Source organism: Engystomops pustulosus, chromosome 2 (genome assembly GCF_040894005.1).
Source record: "Engystomops pustulosus chromosome 2, aEngPut4.maternal, whole genome shotgun sequence".
Taxonomy (NCBI): Eukaryota; Metazoa; Chordata; class Amphibia; order Anura; family Leptodactylidae; genus Engystomops; species Engystomops pustulosus.
Window position 1 is genome coordinate 166,024,269 of NC_092412.1, and position 14,855 is coordinate 166,039,123.

The following is a 14,855-nucleotide window of genomic DNA, read 5'->3' on the forward strand; positions in this document are numbered from 1 at the left end:
AGGGTTCTTTTAAATGCAGAGCTAACATAAGCAAGTGCTCAGGAAAAAAGGAACAGATTGGAACGGCACCGTGCAGAGGTCGGGTGCAGGTCTTCAGAGCGGGTCTGACGTGACTCGCTAGATACAATTGAGAAAGTAGGTTGAAGCAGCACTCCAATATGTAGTGAAGAAGAAAAAAGTTTATTTCACCATTGATGCGACGTTTCGCCTTATCATTAAAGGCATCCTCAAGCATAGTTGCTTGAGGATGCCTTTAATGATAAGGCGAAACGTCGCATCAATGGTGGAATAAACTTTTTTCTTCTTCACTACATATTGGAGTGCTGCTTCAACCTACTTTCTCAATAAGCAAGTGCTCATTTTGCTCAGAATAGTAAACATACTCTAATTGACATAGTTTACAATTAGTCATATGAGACTTTATTAATTGTAATATTAGAAATGTAGTTTATTGTATTACATGCATGATTTGTAATCGGGATTATGTAGGATGTACAAGTTGGATGCTAAAAGAACGCATCCGAGAACAAATAAATGGAGTTACAAATCCATAATAATAACATAAAAATCCATCCAATGCAGCAAAATGTTTTATAGAACACAATAGGGATTTACCCAGTTTCTCTTTAAGTGGTCTAGAAAGAGTTAAACTAAATAGTAGCGTAGCAGACCTCAGGAAAATTGGCCTAAAGGACACTGCACTCTCTTGGTTTTCTTCCTATCTCTCTGACCGCACTTTCAGTGTCTCTGTCACGTCTGCGCCTGCTGTCTCCTCTAAACATGCTGGTAGGATTAGGAGACACTGAGTTTTTCATTATCCTGCAGTCTGAACTAGGTTCTATGGCTGTCTGACCTGATGTCTGCCACTCCCCTCACTTATTCTGTCTTGCATGTCTTGCAAGAGTTAACACTGTGGATCTGTAATTGCTTGCTCATTCCACCTTTGGCAGGGCTGAGTTTCCTTATAAGTGTCCAGTGTTGCTTTGACACCCTGCTGGTCAAACTGCTATCTTGCTGTGTTCTCTAGCTTTCTTGTATTTCTGATTTCTTGCCTGTTTATTGACTTGTCTATTTGGATTGTGATTTGGTTATTTATATTCCCCGCTGTTGTCGACTCGGATTGTATACCTCGCCTTATTGTGTTTGTTTGTCTGTATTGTTACATGTTCGCACCTTAACCAGGGAGGGAACGTCGCCCAGTTATTGGCCTCCATTTAGGGGGGACCCAATAAGTAGGTAGGAACAGATTAGGGGTCTCAGTGTCAGGGCTCACTGTCCTTGTTTGTGTCCTGCCATTACAGTCTACTTTTCTGGATCTTTCTCTTCCTCTGTGTCGGGGTTCCTCAGGGCTCAGTCATAGGTCCTCTTCTCTTCTCCCTCTATACTGCCCCCATTGGACAAACCATCAGCATATTTGGTTTCCAGTATCATCTCCATGCTGATGACACCCAGCTGTATACTACTGCATGTAACATCACCCTTGCCTTAATCCAGAACACTAGTCTGTCTCTCTGCTTTCTCTAACAGCATGTCCTCTCTCTTCTTGAAACTTAATCTTTCTAAGACTGAACTTCTTGTCTTTCCACCATCTACTAACCACCTAACCCTGACCTCTCCATCTCGGTATGTGGGATCACTATAGCACCGAGGCAGCAGGCAGGCTGTCTTAGGGTTGTGCTGGACTATGACCTCCCCTTTTCACCATATATTCAAGCTCTTGCTCACTCTTGCCGCTTGCATCTCAGAAACATCTCCAGAATCCGACCATTTCTGACAATTGAAAATTCTAAAATGCTAATTGTTGCACTTATTCACTCTCAACTAGACTACTGTAACTCCCTACTAATCGGTCTTCCACTCACTAAACTCTCTCCTCTACGATCGATTCTTAATGCAGCAGCCAGACTTGTCTATCAGACCAAACACTACACGTATGCCTCCAGTTTGTGCCAATCACTGCACTAGCTGCCTGTCTCCTTATGTATTCACTTTAAAATAACCCTCATCCACAAAGCTCTGAATAATGTTGCACCTCCCTATCGCCCTTCCCATGCTCTTCGATCTGCTAGTGATATTAGATTAATCTCTACCTCTTCAAACCTCTCATGCACGTCTCCAGGACTTCTCCCAAGATGCTCCAATTCTCTGGAATGCCCTTCCCCGGATTCTTTGACTAATACCCACCCTCCAAAGCTTCAAACATGCTCTTAAAACCCATCTCTTTAGGCAAGCCTATCATACTAACTGCATGAAACGTCAACTCTCCCTTTACTAATCCATATTATGTCCTATCTCCCATCTGTTATCCGGCAAACAGCAGGCTCCAGGCTTCTCTGCAGTCTTTTTCACCGTGGACCCTGTAAATAAGATGGCGGCTGATGGCTGGTTCAAGCAGCAGAATTTTTAATTAGTAACTTATTTATTAAATTATTTTAGATTGTTCCCTTATAAAGAATGGCTGAACCATTATACAAGCTCTTGTGTCAACACCCGCATCCTCATAGTCTGTAAGCTCTTGTGAGCAGGGCACTCACTGCTATTGTTCCATATGACTGTTTTTTCTGTGTAATGTAATATTATATTTGTATATATCCCCTATGATTTGTAAAGCGCTACGGAATTTGATGGCGCTATATAAATAAAGATTATTATTATTACTAAATCGTGAGGGATTTTTGATCCTCACCAAAAGGTCTTAACGTTAGAAACTATATGCTTTTAATCTATTGATGTTTTCTCTTATATGTATTTTAAATGTGTAGATTTGTATCTATAATGACCAAAGAGTCTCAATCTCAATCTTTTCATATATGCAAACATGTAGTTGTTTTATCATGGACCAATAAAGGATTCACATCAGTGGCAGCACTCTCCAAACGTCTTCCAGCTGGCTTTACAAAAACGCATATCAATGGTCACAGACTATTGATATGTTAACTATTTCCCTCCCAGGCAGTGGTTCCAGCTGCAATTATTAAGTGTACCCGGCAGTAACTTCTGAGTGAGTTGTGCAGGCTCATCAGACAGTTTCTGACAAGGAGGGGGCGCTATTTGCAACAACTACCCACCCTATGCGCCATCGGCGCACCATGTGGGACTCAACTGAAACATACAAATGTCTGACTGTTAGACATTGTCATCTTGTGGGGGCACCGCTGGGAGCAAGATGGTGGGGACCTTGGGACGCGCACCCCTGGAGCCCCGCATGTAATCCAGCCTTGCTTCACAATTCACATTGGTAATATTCTAGTGTAAAGCTTCTTAACAAAGAAAACACAATTTTGGAACAAAGACATTTTGGAACTCGGTAGTGCATAATACAACAGATACAATGTACTTGTATGTGATTTTTTTACCCTTTACATGAAAATTGCACTTCCATCTGTAATTTTAACAGTGGGTATCTACATTTCTATATTGTCACAGTTCTCAAAATATAGCCAATTGAATTGAGCCCCCTACAGGGCTTATTATAGAATTAGTGCTTACACTTGTGCTCAACCAGACTTTTTCATATGAAAATGTTTTTCATATTTTATAACATTTGGCTACAACTGATTTAAAAGTGAATTTTGCTATAAATTACATAAAAACTGTATATTTTGTGTTTCTATTTAATAGAGTTTAATGCTGGCTAAAGCAAAGGAGGCATGGGATCAAGAGCATGTGAATACACAGGAGGAAAAACAAAGATACCTGAACGAGAGAGTACCCCACTGCAATACACATAGTTTGGGAATGGCAGTATTACAGGTGTTTCTTAAATTGTATCTTCTTATGTAATGTTGATTATATAATTGGTTTTCCCACTATGTAAAGTATTGCCATACTGCTAAGATGGGTAATTTGACAGATCTTCAACCCTGCATTCTTATTTAAAGGAAACCTACCACTGCCCGCATGATGAAATCATGCAAGCAGACCACCCGGTAGGCTACTTAATGCTGATCCCGGCACATAGTTTTGTTAGGCACGGCAATCGTTAGTTTAGCTAAAAAAACTATTTTCTTACATATTTAAATGAGCCCTCCGATGCTACCCTGCGCCATCTTCGGGCTGGCGGTGGCTTCCAATGTTTAATTATTCCTCCTTCAGGTGCCGAGAGCCGTGACGTTACCAATATTTTACTTTTTTTATTAACAGGAGTTGTGTAGGGAACTCCATGAAAAGGTTGGAATAGTTGATGAGGAAAGATATGACATAGAAGCAAAAGTTCTTCATAATACAAGAGAGGTAATTCATATTCCATTTTACTTACAAGCCAGTAGATGTTAAAAAAATACACTGGCACAGCTTGACATATGAAATGCATCAATTGTAATGTGTTACTCTATTGTACCAAAGCTAAATTATTGTACACACCAATGTAAGAACTGAATGAGGAATTCACATTCAAATTCCTGGCAAAAATTTCAGTATTACATTTATCCATAGTGTATTACATTTAGCCAGTGCATATGATCCAATCTACCTAAATGCAAAATGAATATATGTACATTGGAGAATTTACTCAGCATTTGCAAATCTCTCCACACTGATCACACAAGCTTAAAAGACATCACTGCCAGAGCCTTGCTGTGATTGTGGCAATGCAGTTATACATGTCACAGTGATCACAGTGAAGCCCTTTCATGGGTAACTCTCAATGAAAATATGGTACATGGATCCACAGATTGGCGCAGGCGACATATTTCAAAAGCCTGTGCAAAAAATAGGGCACTAGTGGGGCGCTATTACCATAGATCAGGGGAGCACAACCCGCGGTCCGCAGAGCATCAGGTTGCAGACCCCGCCCTGCTGCGGCACTGGAAGCTGCAATGCACTGCAAAAATGAAATAAAATGTGCAGTAAACACTGTAGGACCTTACAAATCACAGAGGACCTGTGATGATGTAATGTGTGATGTCATCATCACATGATCTTCTGGCATCTCTACACAGCAGCCTGGGGAACAGGGCTGCCCACAGTGTGGAGGGGGAAACTGGAACTGGGGAAAGGGGGCAGTCTTATAGTTAGATTCTTGTACATAGGGGGCAGAATTCTTGCAGTTAGATTCTTGTTACCTCAGGCACCAAAAAGTTAAGAATCAGCCCTGTGTGGATAATAAGTAAGAATAACTGTCTGGCTGCAGGTTGGGCGCAGTACTGAGCCCTGCTGCATGGGTTCAAACAATTTCCATCATCATTAATATTGTCATGTTTGTGCACTGTATTGTAGTCTGCTCTGGGGTCTATGCAATAGTGGTTTGTGTGGGGCATTTGCTCTGTACTATGGTTTTTTTGAGCATCTATGCTTTTGGTTAATAGTGCGTCCCCCTGAAGGGTAGAGGTATGACAATGCGGCCCCTGGACCGAAAAAGGTTGTGCACTCCTGCTATAGATGAAGTATCAACATATACGATGGATACTAAAAAGGGTGAATTTATTAACAATGATGAAACCTTCCTTGTTTAATAGCCCTGTTTCTAATACTCAAGCACATATGACAATGGATTTCGTAAGCGTATTAGAATGCACTCTCTGTATGACTATTGGAGAATGGACCACCTAGGCGACCATTCTTTTCCTTTATTTTCCCACCCACATAGCTGTCATACCCATATTGACATAATTGTGCTGTGTCTCTTGAACTCGGCAATATTGGTACACTGTCCTCGTCGAACAAAGCACCCGTCTCCGTAGCCCCCTTCTGCTTCATATTGCTGACCAAGACTAAATGAATCCCGGATTAAAGACCCTGCACTCCGTGAACAACTACGGACTGCTTTGTTTACTGGTTTCACAAGAGATATTCTTTCTATCTCTTTGAAAACGGCTCTTCGGGATGCGCACAAAGTAGTGGTGCAGGGCAAGTGCATGGCCTTGCCCTCTATATTAAAAAATACTGCTTCTGCCCATTATTTAACCCCTTCAGGATGTATTGAGTTAAAATGATAAGGCTCAGCCCCATTTTATGTATTTTGACTTGCGTCGCTTTATATAGTTATAACTTTTAAACACTTATCAAAGCGATTTTAAGGTTTGTTTTTTCATCACTTGTACTGCATTCTAATGGTAAATTTTGGCTGATGAGTTTTGTGTTAATTTATTTAAAAAAAAAAAAAATTATTTTTTAGAATTTTTTTTTGCCATTTTCAAAATTAAAAATTCAGACAGATAGTTTCACCACCTAAGTTAGATGCCTAATAACCCAAAAATGTAGATGTTCACAAAAGATAAAGCGAAAATCCATCTTAAAATTTGTTATGCAATTTCTCCCAAGTACGGAGACACCCCACATGTGGCCGTTTCTTGTAGGGGCAAACAGCAAACGCAGAAGGGAAGGAGGACCATCCATTAGCCATAGAATTTAGTGTTTTTTAGTTGGTTCATAGAACACTTTTTTGCGCTGTAAAACATTTGTTTTGCCTTAATGTTACCACGCGAGGCTTTATTTGCAGGATAACATGCATTTTTCAGTGGTACTATTTTGGGGTGGCTATGCCCTACTGATGAAAATTTATTAAAAAAAAATTGTGGAGGGGGTGTAGCAAAAACATCAACCCTGTAATTGCTTTTTGTTTTGTTTTTTTGTGTTCACCATATACCCAAGTCTTATGTTGGATTTATTTAACGAGTACAATTACTGCAATGCCTAATTTCTTTATATTTGCTCACATTTTACTAATTTTGTACAACAAAACCTCATTAGGAGAAAAGATCTATAATTTTTGCATTACTATTTTCCAAGTAGCATAACTTTTTTTTTTTTTTAATTTCTGGTCTATATAGATGATTGAGAGCTTGTTTTTTGTGGGACATGTCGTGCTTTAAAACAGTATTGTGTATTGATATGGTTTTTTGATTACTTTTTATTGCATTTTATGTGGGACAATATAAGTAAAAATAATAATTTTTGGAGGGTTTTTTGTTATTTTTACCGCATTCATCATGCAGGTATAATAAGGGACGTGGCGATACTACATATGTATAACTTTTTTCACTTGTTTTTTTTTTTATATAATTGTATTTTTATTGTAGTTTTTCCAAACAACATAACAATAAATGTCAACATATAATAAGCATTGAAATTTTCCAGTATTTAAACAAAGATACAGGTTTTACCGGGTCCGACAACAATATCCGCATCAATCCATTACTCTGGCGGGGAGTCTCCAACCCAGCCATCGCAATGGTATTACAGCAATTATCAGGCGCATTTCCATGTGATATAAGATATGGACAGTAACGGAAACCTATGTATATAGTAGGTGCATATCCAAAAAGGCGAACAGTTTTGTTGGTCTCACTACCGATGCCTGTTGTTATGCGTACAACTCTAGGCTTTACGTCTTCCTACTAAAGACCCAGATAAAATAAAAAGAAAACCAAGGGTAGAAACACAGGGGTAGCATTCATACTCACAATGACGACAAACAACATTTAGGAAGAAACAAAAAGGTGGATGTCCATGCCACTCTTCCTCTCGCCCTAACTCCTCCGCCCAGAAGCGGTCCCATTGGTCCCATGTTTTATCAAACGCTAAAATTCGGTCATTCAAGGAGGTGGTCAGGGAACCCATCGTGCGGATTTCCCTTATCCTAGAGAGAAGGTCTAAGCGGGAGGGGGGGCTTGCCTTTTCCAGAATTGGGATATCAGACACCTTGCTGCAGTAAGTATATGTAAACACATCCTAGTGGTTGCCTTGGCCAGGGGCTGGGGGGAGACGTTCAGCAGATAAAATAAGGGGGAAAGTGGGACATCCACCGCTGTGACTGCTTGGATATGGGTCCTCACCTCTCGCCAGAAGGGCTGAAAATATGGGCAGCACCAGAAGATATGCTGAAGGGTCCCTCCAGCAAGGCCACAACGCCAGCAAATGTCAGGTGAATCCGGAAACAGTTTGTGAAGTAAAGAAGGTGTATGGTACCACTGTAACATCAATTTGTACTGATTTTCTTTGTATCTGGCGCACCGGGAAGTCTCTGCAGCCCTCCGCCAAATCAGCTGCCATGTCTCTTGCGTTATTGGTTCTCCCACTATGCCCTCCCATTTGGCCATATATGGATGCATGGTAGGTTTTTCCTGATCTGGATGCAATAATACCATGTAAATATCTGATATAAGGCCAGCAGTGTGAGTGGCATTTTTGCAAATGTGTTCAAATACCGTGGGTACTGAAACCGTCTCAGTGCTCTCCAGGGATTGCAACAAGTGCCTGATACTCATGTAGTAGAGGTTGGCGGAGGGTGGGAGATGAAACTTGTCCCGCAGGGTGTCAAAGGACATAATCTTCCTATCCCGGTAGTCTACAATATCTGCAAACCTAAATAATCCCTTCTCATGCTAGGGCTTGAAATCCTATCCAGTTCCCGCGTGCTGCAAGGAAGGAGTGTGCAAAAAGGACTGCATTGGAGAACACTGTGATACCAAGGGAAATCTGCTTATGCAAGCTTTCCAGAGTTTTAATGTAAAGGCAATGGGGCCTAGTAAAATGCTAGATGTCGGAGGTGGCTTTTTGGACCAAAGTTAGGAGTTAGGGTGGAATGGGGATAACCATAATTTCTCAATCTCCATCCACTTGGAGAATGCCCACAAGGTGGACCAGGCCAGAATGCGTCTCAAATGGGTTGCCCAGTAATACTTAATTATATCTGGTACCGACAAACCTCTCTTAGATTTATGGGATAACAAGACAGATCTGGAAATCCTGTGTCTCCTTTTAGCACATATAAAGTGTAAGATTGACGCCTGTAGAAACCATAGGGCGCTTAGTGGGACCGACACGTAGCGTTTCAGAGAGATAAAGTAACTTTGGCAGGATGGTCATTTTAACCGCTGCTATTCTGCCAAAGAGAGACAAGGGAAGACTGTTCCATTTCTCAAGCAGGGCCCTTATTTCACGAAAGAGGCCGGGAAAATTCTGCCCATAGAGGGAGTTGTAAGAGGGGTTCAGGAGTATCCCCAGGTATTTGATAGCATCTGTTTTCCAATTATATTTGAAAGTAGTTTTAAGGTTGTCTACTAGGGTTTGTGGGAGGTTAAGCGGCAAGGCCTCCATCTTGGAAGTATTGACTTTGTAGCCAGAGAGGTGACCATATTGCACTAACCGCGCTTGTAAGTTGGGCAAGGAGATAAGGGGTTGGGTTATGGTGAGCAAGATATCATACGCAAACAGCACCAGTTTAATTTTCCATGGATATTGGGATCTTGCCGGATGATGGAGGCTAGGGGCTCTATGCAGAGTATGAACAAAAGAGGGGAAAGTGGGCAACCCTGGCGCGTACCATTTCGTATCCGCAGAGGTGGGGAAGATGCGTGTGGGAGCTTGATTTCAGCCGTAGGGTTTGAGTATAGCCCTCTCAGAGCCTGGAGGAAGGGACCCTTTATACCAATTTGTTCCAGCACCTGAAACGTAAGAGGCCAACTGAGGCGGTCAAACACCTTTTCGGCGTCTAGGCTTAAAACAAGAGCCTGGTCACCCTGTTTGTTGACCAGGTCGATAAGATCAATTGTTCTCCTAGTGTTGTCGCCACCCTGCCGACAGGAAACGAACCCAACCTGATCCTTATGAATTAATTGGGGGAGCCATTGAAGCAGACAATTGGCCAGTAGTTTCGTAAATATTTTCAGGTCTGTATTTAAGAGCGCTATTGGCCTATAGCTGGCACAATCAGTTGCATCTTTCCCAGACTTGGGGATAAGGGTGATATATGAGTGAGTAAGGGTCGTAGATATGGGTTCACCTTTAAGGAAAGCATTGAACACCTTTGGCATGCGGGGCAACAACACTGCGGAGAAGACTTGATAGTACAAGTATGTGAGTCCATCCAGGCCCAGGGACTTCCCATTAGGCATCCCCTTTATCACCTCTGCAATCTCATATGGTGTTAATTCTGAATTGAGAGCTTCCGCAGCCCCCTGGGGTAGCCCGGGGAAGGAGCACGATTCTAGAAAGTTTACCAGAACCGTCTTTCTAAGGTCCTCCTCTCGGGGTAAGGTGTCTGGCAGGGAGTATAGTTTAGAGTAAAAGTCATGAAAGCGGGATGCTATTGCTCTTGGGTCATGGAGTAGGCCCCCCTTAGAGTCCCGTATAACATGAGGAACTTGGTGGTCCCTTTTTTCCCTCAGTTGCTTTGCTAAAAGGGAATGGGGCTTATTTGCTTGCTCATAATATCTTTGTCTGGTAAACACTAGTAACTTCTCTACCGTTTGGGTTTGAATTTCCCGAAGCTGCTCCCTCATCTCCGTCAGTTGCCGAAGGCGACTCCTAGTGGGTTTAGCTAACAGTGCCGCCTCCTGTTTACCTATCTCCTTTCGCAACTCCCTTTCCAAGTGTAATCTATTCTTTTTAAGTCTGGCACCTATACAGTGACCCCTAAAAACTGCTTTTTGGGCTTCCCGCATTATAGGAATGGAAGGTATGGAGTCCTCATTAAATTGGAAATATTCCTTCAGGACTGCAGTAAGCTCCTCTTTGATTTGATTTGGGGTTTTTTAAGGAGGGATTCATTCAGGCGCCAGTGGCAGGCCTTTACTGTGGAAAAGTCCTCTCTTAGTGTCAGGGAGACTGGTGCATGGTCCGACCACGAAATGTCCCCCACCTCTGCAGATTGCATCAATCGTAAGACTTGTATATCTCCGAACCAATAATCGATACAGGTGTATGTGCCATGCGGGTCAGAGTAGAAGGTAAAGGAGCGGTCTCCAGTGTTGCCCACCCTCCACAAGTCATACAAGGCAAATCGTCGGATAACCCTTCGAAAAGCCATTGAGATAGTGCTCTGGGACCTCGTTGAAGGAGCGGAGTTAATTGCTAGTTGGTCCATGGTTTCCGAAAAGATTACATTGAAGTCACCCCCTATGACTGAATGGCGCTGAATGGTGCTGGTGGGAGTCTAGACAATTTATTCAAAATTTTGGTGACAAAGCGGACCTGAGACCTATAAGGGACATATAAATTGCATAAGAGAATTGGCGATCCAAACATTTTACCCTGAATAATAATATATCAGCCATTGGGGTCTGAAGTCACCGATTCTGGTACAATGGGGCAGGAAGTTGAAAATAAGATCGCTACTCCCGCTTTCTTATTGTCTGTGGAGGCCATATAGGAGACAGGGTATAGGTGCCTTGCAAAGTTAAAGTTCCCTATGGCATCATATTTTGTCTCCTGTAAAAAAAACCACATCAGCTCTACTTCTTTTCAGCTCATTAAGTGCAAGGCGACACTTACGAGCTGAGTTGAGCCCCTTTACATTCAGTGTCAGGAACTGGACCATGATGTGCTACCTAGTAGATGTGTATGGGTGGGGTGCACAATACACACCTGCATGGGCTTTACCTAGGAACTGACTCTGGTTGGAAGGGGCTGTTTGCAGGCTTCACAGCGCTTCTTCTGGATGAAGAGGAGGGCACCCTGCCTTATATTTCGCCCTAGACCAGTGGGGATACAATAGGATGTGACAAAGACACAATTGACACAAGACAAGACAAACACACAACAAGAAAAGAAGGGGAAAGGAGAACAAGTAAGGTAGAAATAACCTTAAAAAAAAGGGGGAAGAAAATAGAATTACAATTCTATAACCAGAGAAAGGAGAAACTTCCTGTCTCTAGTGCGGATCTGTCCAGCCGGTCTACCCCTGAATTCGGAGAGTACAGTCGGCTGACCCGGAATCTCCCACCACCTGAAAACTAGGGGATAGGGTCCGAGCAAGACCCACTTATTGAGGGTAATGTGGCAATGGAGTCCTCTATAGGACAATAAACACTTTCAGACACAAGTCTAAGCAACGTGGAGTGAATGAACAAAAATCACATTAGAACATCACACTGGGAGAAGCACCCCAGTGCATTGGTGCACATAATTGGCTAACTACCAAAGAGAGGATGTACCCTGGATGTACAACCAAATAAACCCCTGGCCAAACATAAAGAAAAAGATAACTGTAAAGGATATGCATCAGGATGGGCATTCTCCTTCAATCGTAAGAGTCCCGAGAGGAGGCTCTGGTCCACTCTGGTCTGGTCTTTTTTGCTGCAGTTGGCTTCCATTTTGCCGCTGAAGCATCGGTGGGGGAAGGAGGTCCCAGTTGTCCATCTTTGGAGTCGGGATGCCCCAGGCGTTGCAGAATTCCTGTAAGTCCGCACTCGTGGACAATGTGGCTGTAACTCCGTCCTTAGTGGCTGACAGGGCAAAAGGAAAGTTCCAGCGATAGGAGATGTTATGCTCACGTAGTATACTCAGCAGCGGTCGCGTGATCCTCCTCTTCTGAAGAGTACTCCCTGATAGGTCTTGATAAAGTTGCACCTCCTCGCCATTAAAAGTAAAGTCTCTGTTTCTCCTTGCCAAAGACATGATGCGTTCTTTCAGTTCGAAATCGTGGACGCAGCAGATAATGTCATCTCGGATTCGCCCCCAGCGATTTAGGCCTCAACGCTCTGTGAGCTCTATCAAGCTTAACCTGTGTCTCCGGCTCCCCCAGCAGTGTAGAAAATAGCGCTTGAAGAGTGGAGCGGACGTCTTCTTTGCCCTCCACTTCAGGGATGCCCCTCACCCATATGTTGTTTCGTCTGCCCCCGTTATCGAGATCTTCTAGGTGTCTGGCCATATCCTGTAACATGGAGGACTGGGAGTGTAAAACATGCTGCGTATGCGAAACTTGACGTCTTGTATCCTCCTGTTCAGCCTCCAGGGGGTTTGTCTTTAACTAGGGGTCGTATGGAAGTCGGGTGTCTTTAAGTAGTGGACCGCATTATATATATGTATATATATATATACATGGAAACATCCCCCCCCCCCTCCCCTGAAAACGAGACCTATTGCAATTTTTTTTCAAGTTTAGAAATATAACGCTTCCCCTGCAAATAAGAGAGCAACAAGACTTTCTTGTTGGATTTCCGAATTATATTCTGATGATTGTGATGGCAGGACTACTGCCATTAAATAATGTGGATATTAAAAAATGTGGACTTTTGTTAAACAATATTTATAAATTCTTGTTCATGGAAAAATAGCCATTCCCTGAAAATAAGACCTAATCACTCTTTAGGAGAAAAAATTAATAGTAGACACTGTCTTATTTCCGGGGAAACTATAAATATATTATGTGTGTCTGTCTGTGTCTTCTCACTACTTCTACACTAGTTTTCTGATGTAGAAGCAGTAAAATGATCACAAATTCTGTCGCAGTGCAAGATTTTGTGATTACAATAATGACACATAGAAGTGTGCTGCGGCCAGAGGAGGCATGGGGCGTTTCCACCCTTGCATTGTTCTAATACAAAACTATGCCAGGTCGGATCTGGCTAGCATCAATATGGATAGCATCAATGCTACTATCACTGAAACTGGATGAGGTAGTAAGGCACGAACATCTGAAAAATCTCCTGGAGTACAGCAGGTTGGTTTTCAGCTTCAGATTTGCAAAGTTTTGTGAGTGAGAATATGATAATTCAGGTGAAACAAAGTTGTGATGCCTTTACCACAACCTTTATACGCGCAAAGGTCTCCCCCACTGATAATATCTGTGGTCGGTGCTAGCACCAATCGCAGGTATTAACCCTTCTGATGCTGCTGGCATTTAAAAGATGTCGGCGTATTGCAGTGCATGGTAGGAATAATCGGGCCATCTAGGGTTGATGTACACTAGAGGCTCTAAGAAATGGCAAAAAAAAAATGGCCCCTTTCACACTTGCGTTTTCCACCCGCGTGTTCTGCGCATGCTTTTGACATTCAGAACTTGCATTGCACTGTGACCCATTATAATCAACAGGTTTTTCAGACTTGCATTTTTATTCATGCACACAAGCGCGTTGTTTTGCCGCACAGACCTCAAAATGTTAGCAATGAAAACGCTCATTTTGCAAAAAATTACACTCATACAGCACTGTACACCATAGTATGAAGACGTTATTAGTGTCAGAGATGGAGCAAATGTTTTTTGTACACATTCATTTTATTTTTGAAAATGTATTCAAATGCAATAAAACCACGCAAATTAAAAAATAAATGTGCTATAAACACAGAGAAAGGGCAACCCGGTGCTCTTTGCTCCATTAATGGCTATAGCCTCCTTGTTATCAATATCATATAATTCCTCTTAAGAATGGAGAGTACTAATTACAAAAATGCTAATTAATTTTAGCATGCTAAATCAAGTTCAAAACCAGGTCCGCATTAGCTGCAATGTATAAATGTATAATGTATTTACAATTAACTTCCTTAGACAAAAGGATCTGTTTCCAGATAGATATATTAACACAGTTCAGCCCGGTGACTATTGAGAATGTTATATATATATGTATAAGGCCATTAACATACACCCAACTACAACCTTTAGGCACTTACAGCCCCCCTCCCCCATTAGCACCCTGACTCTCCTGAACCCGCTCAGCAAGGTTCTGTACCATCTGAACTAAGCCATGTATCTAACCAGATAGATACTAATAGCCTCCATAATACTGGCCCAGTGATATAATATGGGCTGGTCAAAATGTAACGGCAGGACACAAACAAGGACAGTGATCCCTGACACTGAAACCCCCAATCTGTCCCTACCTACTTATTGGGTCCCCCCTAAACGGAGGCCAATAACTGGGTGACGTTCCCTCTCCTGAGTAAGGGGACCAGCAACAGATGGATTCGCAGCACCCAGGTTGATGAGAGAGTCCACAATTTTAATATTGCTGGGAGAAAGGTAAAAAATAGTTGCAAGCAATACACATTGGCTGTTTTCTGTAGCACTGTCACATGTGGCACCGCAGCCTAATAACCCCTCCCCCCCCCCCCCCACAAAAAATAAGCCCTTATAAGCTCTGTACACAGAAAATCGAAAAAGTTATGGATTTTTGAATTTGGAGAGCGAGAAACGA

At 42.4% G+C, this 14,855-nt stretch overlaps 2 protein-coding genes across 2 annotated transcripts in view; both read left to right on the plus strand.

Moving 5' to 3' along the window:
• Positions 1-14,855, plus strand: part of IGFN1 (immunoglobulin like and fibronectin type III domain containing 1) — a 743,161-nt gene that overhangs the window by 627,683 nt on the left and 100,623 nt on the right. The window contains exons 11-12 of the mRNA XM_072137225.1: positions 3,622-3,753; positions 4,144-4,233. The gene's annotated coding sequence lies outside the window, so the exon portion shown is untranslated. The remainder of the gene's footprint in view (positions 1-3,621; positions 3,754-4,143; positions 4,234-14,855) is intronic.
• Positions 1-14,855, plus strand: part of TNNI1 (troponin I1, slow skeletal type) — a 143,608-nt gene that overhangs the window by 28,130 nt on the left and 100,623 nt on the right. Inside the window, exons 3-4 of the mRNA XM_072137227.1 lie at positions 3,622-3,753; positions 4,144-4,233. Of these exons, the coding sequence (XP_071993328.1) occupies positions 3,628-3,753; positions 4,144-4,233 (216 nt within the window). The 5' untranslated portion in view covers positions 3,622-3,627. The remainder of the gene's footprint in view (positions 1-3,621; positions 3,754-4,143; positions 4,234-14,855) is intronic.